The following is a 17,974-nucleotide window of genomic DNA, read 5'->3' on the forward strand; positions in this document are numbered from 1 at the left end:
TAAGACTGTTAGTGAGTCAGTGACCTCCACTCAGATACTCAACATTTTCAATCTAAGCCGGACTTGCATCTATTGGAAACAGTTTGAGCAAGAGTAACGGTAGATACATAATAAAAAAATCATAACAATTTCACAATATTCTTAAATTACCATGACAACTCATACATGAGCCAACTATATATATTAATCTTTAAAAAAAAATTGTAGTAATCTTCTATTGAATTTTTTTTAATGATATAACATACTAATCTAGAAATGTTGTAAATTTTTTTTTAACTTTTTGCTAAGTTCATAGCATTACTCTTTGAGCAAATGCAAAGAAAGAATAGGATTAGGGACATGAATCTTATTTCATTGGGAATTTTAATTGCATGAAATAAATCTCAAAAGAATTTTTTTTTTTTTTCCTTGGAAGAAGTTGTTAGAATAAATTATCATAAGGTCATGCTAATGAGTGCTTTAAGGGCATTAGTTAACAATCCATTTTAGAAAAGTTTTAACACAACTTTTATGAGAAATGAAAAAAACTGTCAAAACATTAATTTTTCTTTTCTTTTCTCATAAAACTTTTTTTAAATAGATTATTAACCAATGCCCTAAAGGCATTCGTTAGCATTTTCCATTATCATAATCATTTACTATCCCACAACAAACATGGATCGTGAGCTACAAAGTTTTAACATCCTTACAAATTTTTTATGCTAACCTTTGCAAGGATCATAAATTTTAGGCGAAACTACAATATTGGTCCCTAAAGATTACCCTGTGTGCACAATTGGTCCTTCAAGTTTGAACCGAGCACAATTAGTCCCTTAAGTTTTAAAACTGAGTTGTATTGGTTCTTTTACTAACTTCTGTTAACGGTGTTAATTATGTGGCTAACAGAACAATGACTTAGCATTTTTTTTAATGACGTGGCATGTTTTTAATTAAAAATTACAAACTAAATTTGCACACACGTGAGAAAAAATATTCACTGGTACCAAATTAAAAAAATTATTTTCTATCTTCTGGAAACCACAACGAGAGAGAACCTACTGGAAACCCACAACGAGAGAGAAGGGGAGAGAGGGAAGAAACCAACCCCTAGCCACCAGCAATAGCCCAAACCGTAATTGCCGTCGGCGACAGCATGAGCCTTAGCAGCCGCCGGCGATAGCCACTGCCCTAGCAGCCACCGGCGATAGCCACTGCCCTAGAAGCCGCCGGCGACAGCCACTGACCCGCCTCCCTCCTCTCGCACAACCACTGACCCGCCTTCATCCTCCCATCTCAGGTGTTACACTTTTTCAATTAAGGTCCATGTAAGATTTTTTTCCCCCCTGTGTTTGTATCTGTGTTAGATTCAGAATACGAAATTATATGGTATGAGAAACAAATTTGGTTATGATGTAGGATGCATAATTATCACCAAATTATAAAACTTATGTGTTTGTAAATGTGGTTGTGCAACCCATTTAGGCCATATATGAAACTTCACGTGTTTGTCTGTTGTCAAACAAAATTATCACCAAGTGCATACATTTTTATATTTTTTCCTCTTTATTTTGAAATTATAAAGTGTCAGATTATTTTATGTGATTATATGTGTTGCGTAGGTCAGAAAAGTTTATTTTTGAATAAATATATACATATCAGTACCACATCTCAGTAATGGTGGACCCATTTGTGTCGGTAAGTCAAATAATATCACACAAGGAGAAGGACCACATATTGTTTATTGTCTGAGTATAAATGTATTGTGCACATGAGGAAAATTTTTACTTGTTAAATTTAATAGAAGAATATTACCTTTTGGTTTTGTTTGAGTAATACCTATATAACTTGGCAAATCTAATTTGGTTTTGTCTAAGTATTATCAGTTGTGAATATTAGGACTTAAGAGGCAAATTTTAATTTGGTTCAATTTTTATCCCATAAAGTATCCAACAGAATGGCCTACATACATAAAAATAACTTTACTGCTCAAATGATGATTCTTTATTTTATTGTTTAATTTGTATTCAAATTGTAGAGTAACTTTTTAAAAATAATCCAGCCTTTTGCTATGTCTATTTTTAATGGTAAATTCCTTGCTCTTGTTGTAGGGATGGATGACTTTGACTTCACAATCACCCTTTACTATTGGGGGAAGATTAGGAATAGTCCATACAGATATGAAGGAGGGGAGAAAAAGATATATGAAGATAATAATTCTGATGAAATGTCACTTGTTGAGATATGGAATAAGGCCAAAAATTTTGGGTATGGTGAAAATGATGTATTTATGTATAGAGTGCCTACTATGCCATTTGCAGGTGGTTTAAAACCTTTGGAGAATGATGTTGATGTAATGAACATGGTGAAGTGTATTAGGGGTTATAATGAAGTGGAAGTATACGCTATGTTTTTAGATGATTATCAGAATGCCTTTGGTAATGAGGGAGATGGGGAAGATGGTGATAATGAGGGGGGTAATCTTGATGAGGGAGATAAAGTAGATGGAGTTGTTAGTGAAGAGGATAGTGCTCATAGGGTTCATTTTGGATGCAGTGAAAGTGATGACGATGATATGTTTGCACAGTATATTAGCAATGGTGAAATAGCCTCCAAAGTAAAAGGCTTACCTGATGAGACCTTGTGTCTTAGAAAAGATAAGCAGGTGAAACTCAAAGAGGGGAGAAAGGGAAAGGCTAGTGCATGTGGGGTTAGTCCTAGTAGGGTTGGTGGCAATGGGGTTGATCCTAGTGGTATTGGTCAGAGTGAGGTTGGTGCAAGTGGTGTTCGTCCTAGTGGGATTAATGCAAGAGGTGTTGATCCTACATGGGTTGATGCAAGTGGGGTTAATCCTAGTGCAAGTGCGCTTGTTGCATTTGGAGCTGATAGGAATGAAGATAAGTGGGAGTCAGAGACATCTGCAAGTTTGGTTAGTTCATCTGATGATGAAACTAGGCCTAGGTATCCTCAATACCATCCACCAGAATCCTTCTCTGAGGTGCACTTTGAACTTGAGATGCAGTTTGCCACCAAAAAGGATGTAATGGATGCTATCAAACTCTACTCTATTTTCAAAGGGGTTCCAGTAAAGTTTAAAAAAAATGACAAAGTAAGGGTAAGAGTAAAGTGCACAGATAGTTGTCCTTTTGAGTTGTATTGTGGAAAGATGAAAGATGAAGATACTTGGATAGTGAAGAAATTGAACCCAGAACATAATTGTGGGAGGCGATTTAAGAATAGATTTGCATCTTCAAATTGGCTTGGGAAGCATCTGGTGGATGATGTGAGGAGTGACCCAAATGTGAAGATGTCTATTATCAAAGACCAAGTTGTAAATAAGTTTAAGGTTCATATTAGTAGGTATCAAGCATCTAGAGCAAAAGGTAAGGCTAAAGAATTAGTGAACGGAACTTTTACAGAACAATATGCCCAGTTAGGGGATTACTGTGAAGAATTGTTGAGAAGCAACCCTGGGTCTACTATACTAATCTCTACCAATAGACCTCAACCACACTTGCAACCAAAATTTGAAAGATTATATGTATGTTTGGATGCTTGTAAGAGAGGCTTTTTAGCTGCTTGTAGGCCTTTCATTGGTGTTGATGGATGTCATTTGAAGGGTGAATATCCAGGATAGATCATGACAGCAGTTGGCAAGGATGGCAATAATGGTGTTTACCCAATTGCATTTGCCGTGGTTGAGGCAGAAACAAAGGACTCATGGATATGGTTCATGAAAAGGTTGCTTGATGATATTGGAAGTTTAAGGGATGAAGGGTGGACCTTCATGTCTGACCAGCAAAAGGTGAATTGAACTTCCATTTTATTTTATTCTTTAAATTTGGATGACGTAATTTGCTGTAAATTCACACCAAATTAATTGTATTCTAATACATCAAATAATTTTGTATTTTATGTCTTTGTTGTAGGGATTAACACAAATGTTTGATGAGCTCATGCCAGGTGTGGACCATCGATTTTGTGTTCGACATCTATATAATAACTTTAGTAAGGATTATAAAGGTAAGCTACTAAAGGATCGCATGTGGGCAGCTGCTAGGGACACTAACATGTCTGAGTTTCAGTTTGAAATGGGGAAGATCAAGAAGTTAAACACAAAGGCATGGGAATGGTTGGTAGGAAAGGAACCTAGGTTTTGGACAAGAGCAGCTTTTAGAAGGTATCCCAGGTGTGATGCACTAACCAACAATGGATGTGAAAATTTTAATTCTCAAATATTGGAGTATAGGGATAAACCAATAATCACCATGTTGGAGGAGATTAGATTGCATTTGATGGCTTATTATATTAAGAAGAAGGAGAAAATGGCAAGGTATCATGGTCCTATATGTCCTAGAATCCAGAACAAGTTAGAGACTGAAAAAATTAATAGTACAAATTAGGTTCCAGTTTGGTGTGGGGATTGCAATGAGTCAAAGTTTGAAGTATCAAAATTGCCTGACAAGTATGTAGTTGACATAAAGCAGCGTACATGCTCATGTGGATCATGGGACCTAACTGGGATTCCTTGTGCACATTCTATAGCTGCATTGGGATATATGGGTCACACGATTGAGGATTATGTGCATCATTGCTATAGTATGGAGTCCTTAGCCCAGACATACGAGTCATGTGTATACCCTATTAATGGTCCCAAGTTGTGGCCACAAAGTGGCAGAGAAACCATACTCCCTCCTAAAAAAATAAGACAAGGGGGTAGGCCTAAAAAGAAGAGAAAGAAGGAACCTGGTGAGCTAAATAATCCATATAAGATGAAGAGGAGAATTGGCCATGTTAAATGCAGCCAATGTGGGAAAGTAGGCCATAACAAGAGGAGGTGTAATCCTGCTACGAATAAATCAGCAACTCAAGCTAGCAAACAACAAAGAGTAAGGCTTGTAATAGTTAGAATTTTTTTTCCCTTGTTGATAATGCACTACTTAGTTGTGATATAACATTTACAGGTAAGAGAGCCAAATGTAACAACTCAGAGTTTGGAAGACCAAGATCATGGGGCATCTTTAAGCCATGTAGAACCTACTAATGAGGCAGCACATCCATCACAAACAAGCCATGAAGCACATGCAAATCAACATAATGAAAAACTACCTGTGAGTTATTGCCTCAAATGAAAACAAATACATATTCATATTAGTTAGTCTCATATGAAAACAAGAAACCACATATTTCTATGGAATTTAATACAACACAAAGTTATTACATATTTCAGTTTAGGAAAGGAAAAGCCACAACACAAAGTCAGCAAGCATCCCAATGTGAAAGAGTGCATCGAATTCAACCAGCATCTCAGGTTATGATCATTACATTTATATGTTAAAATCAAATTGCCTATATTGTTTCTACTAGATTAATATCCTTGTGCACTTTCTCAGGTTAGACACAAAGAAGTTACAAGAAGTTACAATTTTGGAGTGTTAACAGAGACAATGGCTGCTGCAAGTGAGACATCTAGAAGAATTACAAAGTTTTATATGAATGCACAATTACAGAAGTGAACAAGATTTTTTGAGGATAAATGGGCAGAAGTGAACAAGATTTTTTGTGGTCATTTATTGGAAACCTTGTCAAATTATGGAGATTTTAGTATTGCTTATAGAATCAGAAATTTGGAGAAAGATTATGCTCAAAACTGGAAATTCTTTGGGATAAATGATTTGTTAAGTTTTTTCTTTAGTATTGGTGGAAACCATAAATAAATTGATTAATCAATCACATTGAGATTTGAGAGACCTATGGTGTTTTGAGTAATTGTGTTACTGTACATGTCTATGAATTGTAGGCAAAAGACTTTGAGTAATTGCATTACTCTTACATGTTCTGGTTTTGTGGGATGAATGTGAGTCTTTAACTCTTTTGTACATTGTCATACCTTTTTCTTGAAAGATTCATGCAATTTCTCTATGTTCTTTCCTTCACATGCTCTGGAAAATACAGCACTTTCTACATTTATAGCAACTTAGTTTTGACTCTTTTGAGGCTGAGTTGAAGTTTAGAATGTTACATGAAACTGATTTGATATAGATTGCGTGCTTGGCCTAAGTTTCACACCGTATTGATATTTTCGATACAATGTTTATGCTTACAGGTTTTCATGCCATTGGAAATTCCAGTAATCTTAACAATGATAAATAGCAAGATTATGAAGCATAGAGTGGGTGCAGGGGCAATTTCATGGCTGCACCCAAAGCTCTTTTCTAGCCTCAATTGTGTATGTATGTTTCAAATAATATATCTAAGAAGCAAATAAAATTGAGCTGCCAAGATGGTGCTGGGGGTTTAGTAGTTGCAGCAGCTTTTGTCATTTTGGTCATGTTACCAATATTATCTATATAATCTATAGAAGCCAAAGACGTTTGAGCTTTTTTGGACTTCATAAAATTTTATCACCTTGCTTTGGAGGCTTTACAATTTTCCACATGAACATTAAAAATTTATTAATACTGACAAATCACAATTATATATCTATCTATCAAAACAAATCACAATTATGTACTAGATCGATGATGAATTAATGGACCATCATTATTTCCAGTGCAAAGAATTTAAAGAAAAGAAGATTACGTCTATGAATCTGCTTGTAGAACATTCCAAAACTATAAATTTTATATTTGCATTCTATATCCCACAACTAATGTACATTAAATTTTTACAACATTTTAGGAAGTGGAGGAAGTCTGTAGCTTTGAAAGCTGATTTTTATACACATAAAGGTTAAGGCATATATTGAGACAGTTGATGTTCTCCCATCAAGAGTGCTAGAAAGTAGCTTGTACATCCCTGCAGCAGTAGCATCTCCAAGTCTTTGAACAACTACATCTATGCATATCTGCAGTAGCATATGCTCAGAGAGTGTATTGATGAGCTTTGCTATTAACCCTTTATGTGTGTGGCACCCAATTAATGTAGTATAAGTCACCCACTGAAACAATGTCTTCCTATAATAGATGGCATGTTCTGAAGCCATGTTTTCTCTTTAGATCAAAGCCATGACTTCTGAATTTACATAAACACAACCAGCTGCCAAAATCCAAAACACCAGCTAAGAATTTTCTAATAAATGGGAGAAACTAATAACAATAAAAAAGTTCAAATATGGAATTATTTTCCAGAACACAAGCTAAGAATTTTCCAGAACTTAAGAGGAAAACAAAGAATGTGATACATAATTTCAAAATCAAGAAGTTATCAACATATCGATAGATATTGTTCACTACGAGTTGCCTACAATTTGCAATTAAATTTATGCATTCTCCATCATAACCAAAATCCAATGTATACCCACAAATTATTTTGGGAAACACATAGAAGTACTCGAATCATAAACATAATCTTAGCCAAAACATATACAAACACAGGGGAAAAAATAAATCTTACATTGATCTTGATTGAGGTGAGATACCATAGGAAAAAGTGTAACACTTGAGATGGGAGGACGAAGGTGGTCAGTGGTTGTGTGAGAGGAGGGAGGCGGGTTAGTGGCTGTCGCCGGCAGCTGTTAGGGCAATGGCTGCCGCTGCCGGCTGCTAGGGCTTGTGCTTTCGCCAGAGGTAGCTACGGCGTGGGCTACTGCCGGCGGCGGCTAGGGCATAGGATTTCAGGCAGTGGGTAGGGGTTGGTTTCTTCCCTCTCTCCCCTTCTCTCTCGTTGTGGGTTTCCAGTAGGTAGAAAATAATTTTTTTAATTTGGTACCAGAATATTTTTTCTCACGTGTGTGTGCAAATTTAGTTTGTAATTTTTTAATTAAAAACATGCCACATCATTAAAAAAAATTGACAAGTCATTATTATGTTGCCACATAAGTAACACCGTTAACAAAAATTAGTAAAAGGATCAATACAACTCAATTTTAAAACTTAAAGGACTAATTGTGCTCGGTTCAAACTTGAAGGACCAATTGCACACACAGAGTAAACTTGAGGGACCAATATTATAGTTTCGCCTAAATTTTAACAACCACGTGATAGAGGATCTTAACTACTATGACTAGGAAAGACTTGAAGTCCCATTAAGTTTTGTGTTAACGAGTAGGACCTACCTTTGATAATCCCAACTACTAGTATTTATGATAGGGAAAAATTAAAAAAAAAAAAAAAAAAAAAAAAAAAAAACCCTTAAGAAGATTAATTTAAGAAATATTTTTAAAAAATTTTATGTGAAAATTAAAAAGTAACTAACTTTTTTCACATCATTTTTTTTTTTTCCCATAAAAGTAATATTAAAACTCTCCTAAATATTAAATTTCCTAACAAGAGAATTCCAAGAATTTGGGTTTCATAGAAATAATCTTGGCCCCCTAAACATAATCCTTAACCACTTAAACAAAATAAATAAATAAAGTGCCAAATAAAATTAGCCCAAATGATAGCAAAAATAGACTAAACAACAATAAAATTAGGTCAAATAACAACAAATAAACAAAAATGTTAACAAAAAGCTCATTGAAAAACAAAAAATAAAACCCTTCAACCCATTCATAAGCTCATTTAGATTCATAACTCATTCAATGCATTCAATAAACATAATCCATAATTTCTTTTTTCCAAAAAATTGGTACTGAGAGAGATACTGTGGCAATGAGATTCACAATCAACTATGCTCTTCTCGGAGGCTTGGCACAATTGCAACAGTTATCATTCATTGCTCTCTCTGTCACTCACTATCCATTTTTTATATTCCTTATCATTGTTTCTAAATTCTCTCTCACTTTATTACTATCATCTCAACAGCTGTAGATAATTCTCCTATAATCAAAATTCATTCACATTGAAGCCGATGATGTGGCACGCATGTGCTACGATGTGTGAAAAGTATACATCTCTTCAATTCTGGCTCAAGGTCTTGGCCTAAGGTTCACATTACTAACTCCCCCCCCCCCCTAAAATGAAAAAGAAAAAAAAAGACAGCCTTATATCATAAGATTTTGGGTTTTTTCTCACCACCAAAAAAAAAAAAAAAAAAACCCTCCAAAATATTTGAAAAATAGAAATTTGTAAGGTTGAATTTTATCAACCATCTTATTGGCTTTATTCCGTGTCAAATTTGCTTGTATTTTAGCAATTAGTAACCCTGTATTTAGGTGGGAATCATGTAAGGGTAGTGTGTGTGAGAGTGAAGAAATGCTCAAGATTGTGCAAAGAAGTAAGGGCTCGCAATTGGATCTCGCGGGTGGCTCGCGGCTTGCAAGCCTCCAAAAAGGTGCACACGTGTCAAGCATGCCAGAAGCTGAAGAGTCGCACTAGCTGTTGCACTACAGGACGAAAGTCCCAGGCTGGCCAGGCCGTTAGCTCGCGGCTTGAATTCGCAACTCAACCCAGTCGCGAGGTCAAGTTTCCAGAACACCCTGTTTAGGAAAAACCTGACTTTTCACATTCCTTCTCACCCTACTATATATATACCCTTATACCCACGATATTGAGAGAGCTTTCAGAGAGAATTTTGAGAGAGAAACCTTAGAGAAAAACAAGATTGATTCATCCACAATCTTCACATAGAGACTTTCAAATTCCTCTACTCTCTTCCCCTCCATTGTCAAATCCTTGAGAGATACATTACCAAAACTTTTTCTCACCATACCCATATCTGTGAGGAGACCATTTGGTGTTTGGGAAGCAGTTAAGAAAGGGCCAATTTCATATTGGTAGATGCTATGGTCATGTAGCGGAATCCGGCAAGCTAAAGAAGAAATAGGTTTGGCATAACCTCGTTAGAGTAGGAGCCTGGAGGGCTTAGGTACATTGGGTAGATTAGGCTTGGAGGGTCTTCTGCTGTTCATGTATCCCAACTATATTCTTTAATAGATTGTTTACTGCTTGGAGGGCAGCGGAGAGGTTTTACGCCGAGGGGTTCAGTTTCCTCTTCGATAACACATCGAGTGTTGTCCTTGTATTTGCATCTCTCTTCCCTTAATCTTTTCCACTTAATTTCTGCTGTGGATGTAAATTTATTTGGTTTAGATTGTTTATCAATTCTGTATTAAGCTTACGTTCATTTTCCGCACATTAATTATTTGATATTAAGCTTGAATTGGTAATTTGTAATTTGGGAGTCTAAACGTTCAAGGTGTTTTATACACTATTTGAACTTTCAAAACTCAACCCAATTAAAACCCTAAATTGTTTGGCAAAAAAATGTTGTAATTGTGTTGAATCATCAATAATGATTTATTCTCACTAACATCGAGCCATTAGCAACTCTAGTGATATACATGAACTTTGTGCGAGTTGAGTTCGATTACAAAACTACAACTTGGTTTCATTGCAAGTTAGTGACTAGGGAACCAAAGGGATTGATCCTAAGGACGTTGATTTGTTTAAAGCCTGAGCAAGTACGATGGATCTAGTTCAAGAATGGAAGCTTGTGTGTGATGTGGAAAAGATGGTTAGAATGTAGAAATTCAGATTCTCTCAGCCTTTGGTCATGCTCCTTATTGAGAGTAGTGTTGCATAAAAATAACCTAAATTCTCTATGCTAGGTCGTTCTCCTTCTCACTAATTTTCCGAATGCTAATATGATGATTTCCTTTTAATTTTATAGCAAAAAATTCTTTGAAAATCTAATTTTCCATTTCATCCCTCTATCTTAGAGTATTTGAGCTCATGTTTACTCTCTTGATCATCTTGATAAAAGTTTGTAGTGAAAAACAACTCCAAAAAATTAAAAATCTAGAGGTTTTGAGCAGAAGTGTAGTTTTGACAATTTAGAGTGCTTCTTATTAGATCATTAAAACAATATAAAATTATATAGGAAATTTCTAAAAACTCTTGTTATTAGAATTTTAATCAGGGTAGTATTTTTAAAAAAATTCTTCATTTCCGTCATAAAGTTTTACAATTTTTTTAATGAATAAAAACAAAAGGAGAGAACATCAACTGGATACAACCACAATGTGTATGATATAATTTTTACTATATTTTTTTATAAGAGACGAGGAATTTTAACCCTAGACGTCTATGTTGAAAAGATTGGGAGGTACCAGTTGAATTGCAAAACTCTTTTAAAGACCTTTCAAAGAATTAGTTTTTCTCATATTTGTCAGCAAAGGAACTCTATAGCTCACAACCTTGCTAGATATGCAAGATAAGTTAATAGTTTGGTAGTGTGGATGAAAGATGTTCCACCACAACTTAATGATGTACTTGTAGCTGATTTTGGCTGATTTTTATTAATGAAAGCATAGTTTTTCTTCTCAAATAATAATAATACAAGGCTCTTGACAATTATTACTGTATAGTATATAATATAGTATGAATTGATCATGACTTGAGCTTATATAAAATTAAATTGTATATATTTTTATGACAATAACTAAATGATTGAGATACTATACCAAAGTCTTTATACTTTCATGTGGGATGCTTTTAAAATATATATATATATATATATATATATATATTTAATAAGTTTGGTTACAATTTTTGAAATTTTCTATTATTTTTAATTAATAGTAACTCATTGATGTTGTATATTCAAAAGATTTAAAATGTTCACGAGTCTAACTAAAGCTTTTTAAAATTTAAGGTTTAAATTGAAATCACTATAAATTATATGAAAATTATATAATTTACCAAACTTTTTAATGAAGTTTAACCACTTGATGCAAAAATAGTGTTGCCACATTTAAAGGAATGATATCTTTTAAAACCCAATTTTTATTGTGGAAGTGGCGTCTTACTGTTCCAGCCGTTGGCTATATTATTTCCCCTCTTGTGGATAAGACATTCAGAAAATCGCATAAAGTAATACTCTGTGGTTTGAAACTAAAACCTTCGAGTCTATGTCATTCTTTAAGCCAATGATCCTACCATCTCAATGGGGGGTATATGTGGTAGTATATGATTTAATTTCTTTATATTCCTCAGAGTAATGACTAAAATTTTGACGTGCCCTTTCATATTAACTCTTTTCGCCAGCCAAGATGAGGGTGACAATCGAATCATTCTCGTATTCAATAAATGACATTAGCAATGATCCCTTAGGGTTTATGTAAGAGTTGTTGCAATCAGCAGGCTACAGGGCCAATTCTTCATTTCATTTCAGTTGAGCATTGCATGTTGTGACTTGTCATGAATAATTGTATGAGAGAGAGTGAGAGAGCATATCTCATTTTTGAGGGAGACTCGATTGTAAAATGTGGTCATGTATCGTTTTCTGAGTATGACAGAATCATAAATCACCATAGTTCCAATTAATACACATGTTGATGTGATGATGTATCATTATCTTCCATATGCATAGAATGATATCACAAAATGAAAAAGATGAAAGTAAACTATTAAATTTATCGGTTGCTTGAATTTGTAGAGAGGAACACTGAAATCCATTATATGCAGGAAAAAATTTTAGTTGAAATTTTTTAATAATAAAATTTAGTTTTTGTTTAATAATATTTGCTTTTTGATATATTTTAGTGTGTAACGTACCAATTGATTATTATTGATCCTTTATGTGGATCAAGTTTTATAAATTAAATATATATATATATATATATATATTATATTTTATCAATGTCTTTTATGATTCCTGTAAGGTTGAATTTATTCAACCATCTAATTGGCTTTATTCCGTGCTAAATTTGCTTGTAATTCAGCACTTAGTAACCCTGTATTTAGGTGGGTTTGATGTAAGGGTAGTGAGTGAGATAGAGTGAAGATTACTCAAGAGTGTGCAAGAAAACAGAGACTCGCGGCTGGGCCTCGCGGGTGACTCGCGGCTTCAAGCCGCCAGACGCAGCACACGTGCCAAGCATGCTGAAAGGTGAACAGTCATGCAAGTTAGAGCACTACAGGACAAAACAGAACAACTGGCCATACGGTTATCTCGCGACTTAGTCAAGCTGCGAGGTCAAGCCGCGAGCCACCCCTGTTTTGTAAAACCTGACGTTTCACATTCCTCTTCCACTTCAGTATAAATACCCATTTTACCCACGATTGTAAGAGAGTTTCCAGAGAGAATTTTGAGAGAGAAACCCTAAAGAAAAACAAGATTGATTCACCCACAATCTATACATTAGAGTCTCTTCAAATTCCTCAACTCTCTTCCTCTTCATTGTCAAATCCTTGAGAGGCATTATACCAAACCTGATTCTCACCATTACCACTACTGTGAGAGAGCTGTTTGGATTTCTGGGAAGCAGTTAGGAAGGAACCAATCTTCATTGGTTGATGCTACGGTCTAGTAGCGGAATCCGAGAAGCTAGAAAAGAAAAAGGTTCGGCGCAACCTCGTTGGAGCAAGAAGCTTGGAGGGCTTAGGTGCACTGGGTAGATTAGGCTTGGAGGGTCTATTGCTGTCCTTGTATCCCAACTACATTTTCTAGTGGATTGTTTACCGCTTGGAGGGCGGCGGAGAGGTTTTACGCTGAGAGCTTCGATTTCCTCTTCGATAACACATCGCGTGTTGTCCTTGTGTTTGCATCTTCCTTCCTCTCTATCTTTGCCTTTTTATTATCTGCTGTGGATTGTGTTTTGTTTCGGCTTAGATAGTGTTTACCAATTCTATATTATAGCTTATGTTAAGTTTCCGCACACTAGTTGTTTGACATATTGCTTGAATTGGTTAAGTTGTAATTTTGGGGTCTAAACGTTCAAAGGTGTTTATACACGTTTTTGAACTTTCAATTCCAAACATAATATATATATATATATATATTAATAAATAAAAAAAGAAGGGGGCAAAAGGAAAATAAAGTAGTATTTTTAATCTAAAAGGAAAAATACAAATAAATAAATAAAAGAACATTGCCACTACTTTTGAAAAATAAAAAACTTTGTTCTTGTTCTTCTTCAAGTGAGAATTTATACAAAAAAAATTAAATTAAATTAGAATATAATATAATATATATATATATATATATATATATATATGTTTATTAATTTAGTTCTTTTCGGTTTCTATACATTAGTGATTGTACACTTTCTTATGCGATTATATATTTTCTTTGAAACCAATGTGATACTATATATATATATATATATATATATATATGTTGTGATATCTACTACATAATGATTACTCTTTATCATTAGGTTAAGATATCAAAAGGCACTTTCACCTTCCCTTTAAATGCATTATGTGTGTATATAATTTGTTAATAAAAAAATTATATTAATAGTCTTACATCTTAATCCTAATTGTTCTTTGTTTATTTCTAATCCTAATAGTTCTTTTCAAGCGACAAGTGAGAATTATTGGTGATATTTGGTGATCCAATGATATTTATCATCTAAAAAGAACAATAAATTATTGAATACTAACAAAATCAATGCTAATTTGTTATATTAAATAAATAACTTAATGACTTAACACTAGCCAAACTAATGTTTATTTCATATAAATAATCAAATATAATTCGTTAAACCATAAAAAATGATTTTTGAAGACATATTTTGAAAAGGAAAACTTGTGAAGTTTTCCAAAAGTGTCACTTTTGAATTTTAAAAAGGAAGTTGGGTGTTTGAAAAAGGAAATTATTATTCAAATATTTGAAGGACAGAGTATTCTCTTTAGATATTTTAAAAATCGTATGAATTTTTCTCTTTGAGATGATATTTTCAAAAGGGACCCAAATAATGATAAAACTTTTTTAGTGGAAATGATACTTCGGAGAAAAAAAAGGAATTTTCGGAAAATGGTCTAAAACTCACACTTATTTGAAAATTTGTTTTTGAAAAGAAGTTGGAAAACTAATTTTGAAAACTACTTGTAAAACTTGTTTTAATTTATGAGAATGTTTTTGGAAATTATTTCAAAAAATGTTTTCGAAAGAGAATGTGAATTAAGCCATTTGACGTAGGAAAATGGGATTTAAAATACTAGTTAAAAAAACCCATTACAAGATAATAACAAAAATAACAAAGGTAATAACAACATACTAGTAAACATTGATCTAAAAAATGAGAATCATATCAAGTAGCCAACATTATAAATTCCACATGCATATAAATATAAATCTATATATATATATATATATATATATGTATATGTATGTAACATGGAAAGAATCTCATTCATAACCAATGCATCCAAGCATGTAATTATACGCTTATTCCAAATAGAAAATCAATTCAATCATACTAACATCCAAACATGTTAATCACACTTATTACAAAGTAATATCTCGTTAGAATTTTCTCCATTGACTAAATCTTTGTGTTTAAATTTACTTTTCGCTATACCTTAGATTTGACAAATTGTTTTTTTTTTTTTGAGAAACAAACACACACAAGAGAGAAGAAAACACACACAAGAGAGAAAAGAAAATTGGTTCTAATACAAATGCACATCACAATTCCACTCAAAAGCTATGATAACTTTTAAGGGAGGATGTGACAAGTTATACTACATATAACACATTATTAATTGGACCAGTTCAATTGGATTAATTAACAACTTGGCTAATTAAACTAAATTGCGGTCTAACCATTTTTTTTTACAACACTTACCACATCCTAAGCCTACTCAAAAGATCATGGACCATAAATTACAACACTAAAAAAGTACGAGTACCTTACATCTTGTTCTTATAATTTCCTTGTTCATTATATTCTCTCTTTTTTATTCTGTGTCCAAGAATATCAAAATGTTGATTTAACCAAGTTCATCCCTTAGGCCAATGATCTACTTCCTACCCCTTAGGTTGGCCCCATTGCCTTCTAGCTCCTTGGCCCCTTTGGCTCATCTAGATAAGGGTAAGGAGGTCGATCGATCCTCTAATTAAAATCAACCTTGTATCGCCTTTTGACCCTCTAACAAAGTTTGAGCATGCCCTAGAACATCTTGAGATGATTTAGCAAAAGATAGACTTTACATTAAGTTGGACCTCTTAGGTAATTACATAAAAAAAATTATATTATCTATTACCAAAAAAAAAACTGCCTTTTGTCTTTGATTAAATTATCCATTTATGACTTCTATAAGTTATCATTCTTGTTTTATAATTTTTCTCATCCTGTTTTCCTAGGTTCTAACTTTTACCAAGGACTATTAATTTTAACAAACCCCATAAACAAATGTGTTAACTACTGTAAACAAAGAGAGACTCATAGCCAAGTGGTGTGTAATTAACTTAGTAGTACAATTTGTTCTCTTTTATTAAGAGAATAATTGTTCAAATTGACTCTCCATTATTATTACAATTGTATTATTAAAAAAAAAAACCTTGTCCTTACAATAAATTGGGTAGTTAATTACTTTTTTTTTTTTAAATAATAAAAAGATATAGTGGAGGAGGGGAAGGCCACACCTATGATACACGTTCATTCACAATAGAACCTATCATGTGTGGCAAGAATTTCTCTTATGGGACAGACTCAAGTCCTATTTCTCTTCTTATCACATAAAGACAGAAAGAAGGTGAAGACACGAAGCAAGTCAATCCTAACAACTGCAAGATTTTGACGTGTGGCCCTTCATATCTTAACTCTTTTCACTGGCTCTTCAGGAAAAAACAGACACAGAAAAAGTATTCAGTCTTTGATGCTAATGAACTAATTAATGGCAAGTTGCTGAGATAGTTGTATGTTTGTGATTGTGAGAATGACGCAATCGCTATTACGTGTTTTATGCTTTACTTGTTTGAGAGAGAGTGATCTGGGATCACTCGATAAATAGGAGCTAGTGCAAGAAGATTTTAAGAATTTTTTATGAAGTGTGTAATAATGAAAAAGGAAATGTTAACAAATGCTTTAAGGGCATTGTGTTATGAACCATTTTTATAAATATTTTATAAAAAAATAATAAATCAATTAATTTGGTTGACATATTTTTATATTTCTCATAAATATTATTTTAATGTATTGTATATATTATTTTAATATATAGAATTAAAGAATAGAACATGTGATGTATGATGTATTGTAAAATGGTGTATTAAAATTAATAAAGTGACTTTTTAATGTGTCAAAATGACATTTTTATAAAACACCTTATGGAAATTCTCTTAGGCCGCCCATTATATTTAATTGGTGTGTTTTTTTCCCCATTAAAAAGTGGATGAGTGAGTATCAGTTACAGTTAGTTTAGAGTCACTTCGATTATTTAGTAAAATCCCTTATTATCAGCTAGATAAACTAGAAATTTCGGATTGAATTTTATTTACGCGATAAAAAAGGATTTATGAGAAGAAAAATGTTACTTTTTGTAGGGTAAGCATGTGGTACCCAAGGAAAAATACTTAAAAAGAACTATATAGAAACTTCAAATACTGTATCAATTTGACATTTAAAACAAAAAAGATTTGGGTTTGACGAGTGTAAAATATTTTCTGAAAACTATTGCAGACATTTGGTGCGACATAAAATCGATCCCAATCAAACATAAATTATTTTCAGATTACCAGGAAATCTGTTTGCTACAAAGCAAAAAATGTTAAGGATCCTTCCACATAAAAAAAATAAATAAATAAATAAAAGAAGAAGAAGTAGTTTTCTTAGGAAATATATATATATATATATATATATTTTCAATTTAAAATGTATTTTAAATAAAAAAATATTTTTACATCAAAGTAAACAGAGCATAAACCTTTTTTTTTTTTAGATCATGTGAGGGCGAATTTCTTAGTGCACATAGTGTAGCTATCAATTCTGTTCGCCGTTGTCTTAATTTTGCTCAAAATCTTGGCCCATTTTCGTCATTTTATAGTCTTCATATGTGTGCAAAAAATTTCCTATATTTTTATATAGATATTAAATAACAACTTAAATAATCACTTTAAATACTAATATTGAAAAACTTATACCAACTTAAAAATAATCACAATCAAAATAAATTATTGAAAAATTTACTATTTAGCACAATAAAAAAGAAGTACAAAGGAAAAATTAAAACAAATAACAAAAACTATCGATCAAACTTACACATTCAGATGGATAATAGCTTACACTTGAAACTTCCAAAATGAAAATTGAAATTTTATTTTTATTTTTATTTTTATTTTTTGTGTAGATTTTAAAAGTTTTGGGGGGCAATTTGTGAAATTT

General features: G+C 33.0%; 2 protein-coding genes across 2 annotated transcripts in view; both read left to right on the top strand.

Moving 5' to 3' along the window:
• Window positions 1–17,974, top strand: part of LOC115986581 (UPF0481 protein At3g47200-like) — a 62,347-nt gene that overhangs the window by 15,970 nt on the left and 28,403 nt on the right. The gene's annotated exons all lie outside the window — the stretch shown is intronic.
• On the top strand, window positions 3,617–5,365 carry LOC115985042. Its single transcript, XM_031108017.1, has 6 exons — window positions 3,617–3,781; window positions 3,906–4,108; window positions 4,226–4,304; window positions 4,380–4,865; window positions 4,941–5,087; window positions 5,207–5,365. The coding sequence occupies exons 1-6, from the start codon at window positions 3,617–3,619 to the stop codon at window positions 5,312–5,314; spliced, it is 1,188 nt and encodes a 395-aa protein (XP_030963877.1). The 3' UTR covers window positions 5,315–5,365.

This window comes from Quercus lobata, chromosome 4, assembly GCF_001633185.2.
Source record: "Quercus lobata isolate SW786 chromosome 4, ValleyOak3.0 Primary Assembly, whole genome shotgun sequence".
Taxonomy (NCBI): Eukaryota; Viridiplantae; Streptophyta; class Magnoliopsida; order Fagales; family Fagaceae; genus Quercus; species Quercus lobata.